Below are 3,623 nucleotides of genomic sequence, written 5' to 3'. Positions count from 1 at the left end.
GTGAGAATGTAGGAACCAATTAAAGCAAATCTAGACTTACCAAAAAATTGTATATGTGGATACGAAGATGCATGCCCGTGATGAGATATAATAAGTATTTGCTATTGTATTCATTCTTCTAATTGATTACCGACACAAATATTTATTTCAATAAAGGGCAACATACATAAAGATTGTGTTTAAGAGAATGAATTTTGAATCTTAAATTTAGTTTTTTATAAATTTAAATGAAAATATATTTTATCCAAATTCACACAAATCCAAATTATTACTTAAATTCTAAGCCCCCAAACACAGAATACAAAGTATGATGGTCCATTTTAAATAGACAAAATTCGACCTTGTAATAAAATTAATTTTAAAAAATACAAAATCTTCATACATATTACGTATTGCCCATTGAAATTCAATATTAAACCCAATCTCTCATCTCTCATGACATTAATAAAACAAAGCATTCATTCTCAAATTCAAACCTAAGGCCATACAGTACCGAGCAATTTTAATTTTTATAAAAAATTATCGTTCATTTAACAGTATATAATTACATTTAAACATAATAAATGATTGGTGTGGTTTTTTAAGCATTAAAAAATTAATTTTTCTTATAAAAAAAATATCCCAAAATAGTGTATTCCTCCTTTTCTTTTTCGAAAAAAAAAAAAAAAAAATTGATAAAGGGCAGAGAAGAGTCCATGCAAAGTGAAAAAGGTAAAATTCCTGCATCCACTCTTTTTCTTTCCCCTTTTTGACCAACCATCCCATAGGGTATTATACCCTCGTAAATTAAACCAAATTATAAGCCATATATTATTCAACAAAAATAAATAAATAAATAAATAAAATCTCCAACAGGATTACCATCTCCATCTCTCATTAGTCATTACTCTCCAAGATTTTTTCCTCCTCTATTTATTATTTTTATTTAAAAAAAAATAATTGAAGGATTCTTTCCTTGATCCCCTCCCCCAAAAATATCTCAAAAAAGTCCCTATTTTAATTTCGTTTTTTCTCCTCCCGCAGATATTTTCACCCCAACTTTCCCCCACCCCCACGCGCACCTCTACTCTATACCATTCTACCCGCTCCACTTTATGGCCATCGGACGCACTACACTCGCCGATCTTTCCACGTGTCTATCAAGCCCCGCGAGTACATCCCCGCCGCCCCAGACGATACGTCGGTGAAGAAACTCAAAAATTCTCCGTTGCGTGTCCTATATAATTAACCGGGACCTGACACTCGCCTAGAAAGTGCAAATTAAGATCTCAGTCCTCGGACCATCTTGGCCACTCCCCGGCGGCAAGAGTGGATTTCCGGCGGCCGGCCATGGAGTCGAAGGAGTACTGGAGGTGTGCTCCCGGAGGCGGCGGGCAGTGGACGAACGAGAAGCACGTGCAGTTCTTAAACTACATGGAGGCTTCGTTCGTCGAAACAATGTTTGATGCAGATCGTGATCATCGGGGTCTACCTCTCCGGCTGGACCGGTACTTGCCGGACAGTTCCGAATCAACCCTCGACTCGCAAATGCAGAGAAGAAGAAAGCATGCAACCAAGGGTAAAGTTTTCTATATGTATGTTTATAAATGAATATCGATTGTCGTGTTAGTGTGTTTAAGGCAAAGTTTGTTAAGACTTGTTTGGGCACACTTTCTATAATGAGTGCATGTTAAGAAAAGAAAAGAAAAGAAAAGAAAAGAAAAAGGAAAGGGTTAAAAGTGAGAAACCCACCTAGTTGGACTACTAAAAATCTCAAGATAAAAGCGTGCTCCGACTCCGATGAAGTTTTACTTTTTCTAGGTGACTTCTTGTAGTTCAACTTGTTTTGGTCATGGAGAAGATGTATAATGTGCCTGTTCAACGTGTTTGTAGCTTTATCCCGACCAGGGCAGTTTTAAGCTTTTGTGAAAAAAACTTAGATGTTAATCTATGGTTATATTATATTTCTTGGTAGTTAAAGAGTCGAAACCTCGTTGTACTGCGCGAGAAAGGTAAAAAAAATTAATGGGCAAGTCTATAGTCAGTCCATTAAATGTTACGTTACGGTCATCACAAGTCTATGTGACATGTACAAATTTAATGAACTTTTCTTTTCTCTTTAGTTGTAAGGTGGCCTGTGATGGTCACGGACCGGGATAAGCCTTTTCCTTAATCAGTTAAACAGGTCCTAAAGTGGTATATTTGTGTTTGTTTGGGCCTGATCATTTTAATTATATAATTAGGGTTTTGGAAGTATTGGGTAGACAGGCAAACATATCCCAAGAGGATCTGCAGAACGGCGAATATGCTAAAATATATATTTGTCTATGCATATTCAGCAGCTAGGTAGCATGGTTAAGATTAATAGTACTTTTCACTTTTTAACTTGTGATGTTGTTTGTGTTTGTATGGATTAATGTATATATGTTTATAGGAGGAGGAGGTAGCAGTAGCAGTAGCAGTAGCAGTAGCAGTAGCAGCAGCAGCAGCAGCAGCAGCAGCAGTACAACTGCTGGTATGGATTCGAGACATAGAAATGAGAGTGGCAAGACTTTTGACAAGAAAACCAGAAGACACTCATCTCGCCAGCACAACTCCTCGCAAGATCAGGTATATATATATATATATGTATTATATCTATTATCCAGTCAAGTGATAAGGTTAAAATTAGACTTTTATAATCTCAATTTGGATTTTTTACTTATGATTTATTTATAAAATTATTAGAAATGTGTCGCACACCATAATGTTTTCATTGTTTGGTATAGAACGGGATGGATTGAAAGATTTATTCAGATGGAAGTTCGGAGTTATAAAAAATATATGTTATCTATCTATATATGTTATGTCTGCATATTTAGATTATGGTCTGATCTGATGCACTGTTTGGTTTGGATTTGCAAAAGGTGGTCCCGCAGCTTAAGAACAGAACAGAGGAGAGAGACCACCCCTGAGGCTGAGGCTTCTGCTTCTGCTTCTGCTTCTGCTGCCAACTGAGAAAAGATGAAGGGATTCTTTTTGTAGTACTTTTTTCCTTTTCTGTTCTTTTCTTTTCTTTTCTTTGCTGTCTTTTTCCCTCTTTTGGGCTCTTTAGAATGCCTTTTCTCTTTTCCTTTTTTTTTTTTTTGGTTTTGTTTTGAAGATGTGTCTGGATTATTTGTATGGTACTGATTTGTGATATATAATTGATTCATGTTCATATATTGGGTGTGTGTAGGGGTCTGTACTCTACGTTATTTTTGTAATTAATTAATGCCCTTTTATTAATGGGCCAGAAAGCTAAAGCCAGCTGGGAAACACATGTACTTTTCTTTGACATATATATTATATATATATAATATAATCTTGTGGGAGTTTAGTTGTTCATGACTTGGAGATCATTATAAGTGATGAAGGCATTAAGATTGTTTAAGGGAGTGTGTGCAAGGAGGCTGATATTGAAAGATAACATAGAGGAAAAATAGTTTTAATTGAATATCAAAACCGCGTATATCATTAAACTTGTATAAACTTTACAGTTGAGATATCAGATTATAATAACAACCAACATAATATGTGGGATATACAAATAACCTAATTTATAAGAAGCATGAGATTGATATTCTTGATATTAGATTACAATAACAATATGTACACCAACAGAA

At 35.2% G+C, this 3,623-nt stretch overlaps 1 protein-coding gene across 2 annotated transcripts; it reads left to right on the top strand.

The window, feature by feature from the left end:
• The first annotated feature begins 889 nt into the window (after positions 1–889).
• On the top strand, positions 890–3,182 carry LOC131145474 (uncharacterized). Of its 2 annotated transcripts, XM_058094565.1 has the most exons (3): positions 890–1,558; positions 2,414–2,589; positions 2,886–3,182. In XM_058094565.1, the coding sequence occupies exons 1-3, from the start codon at positions 1,330–1,332 to the stop codon at positions 2,931–2,933; spliced, it is 453 nt and encodes a 150-aa protein (XP_057950548.1). In that variant the 5' UTR covers positions 890–1,329; the 3' UTR covers positions 2,934–3,182. The 2 variants fall into 2 exon arrangements, with proteins under 2 accessions (XP_057950548.1, XP_057950547.1); XM_058094564.1 differs by having other exon boundaries at positions 2,414–3,182.
• The last annotated feature ends 441 nt before the right edge of the window (positions 3,183–3,623 follow it).

This window comes from Malania oleifera, chromosome 13 (genome assembly GCF_029873635.1).
Source record: "Malania oleifera isolate guangnan ecotype guangnan chromosome 13, ASM2987363v1, whole genome shotgun sequence".
NCBI classification, from domain to species: domain Eukaryota; kingdom Viridiplantae; phylum Streptophyta; class Magnoliopsida; order Santalales; family Ximeniaceae; genus Malania; species Malania oleifera.
This window is presented reverse-complemented; position numbering and strand designations above follow the sequence as displayed.

Bases quoted from the DNA above. Each gene is read 5' to 3' on its own strand.
- LOC131145474 (XM_058094564.1), top strand. From the start codon at position 1,330: ATGGAGTCGAAGGAGTACTGGAGGTGTGCTCCCGGAGGCGGCGGGCAG. The intron at 1,559-2,413 runs GTAAAGTTTTCT...ATATGTTTATAG, and splicing joins AAGAAAGCATGCAACCAAGG to GAGGAGGAGGTAGCAGTAGC.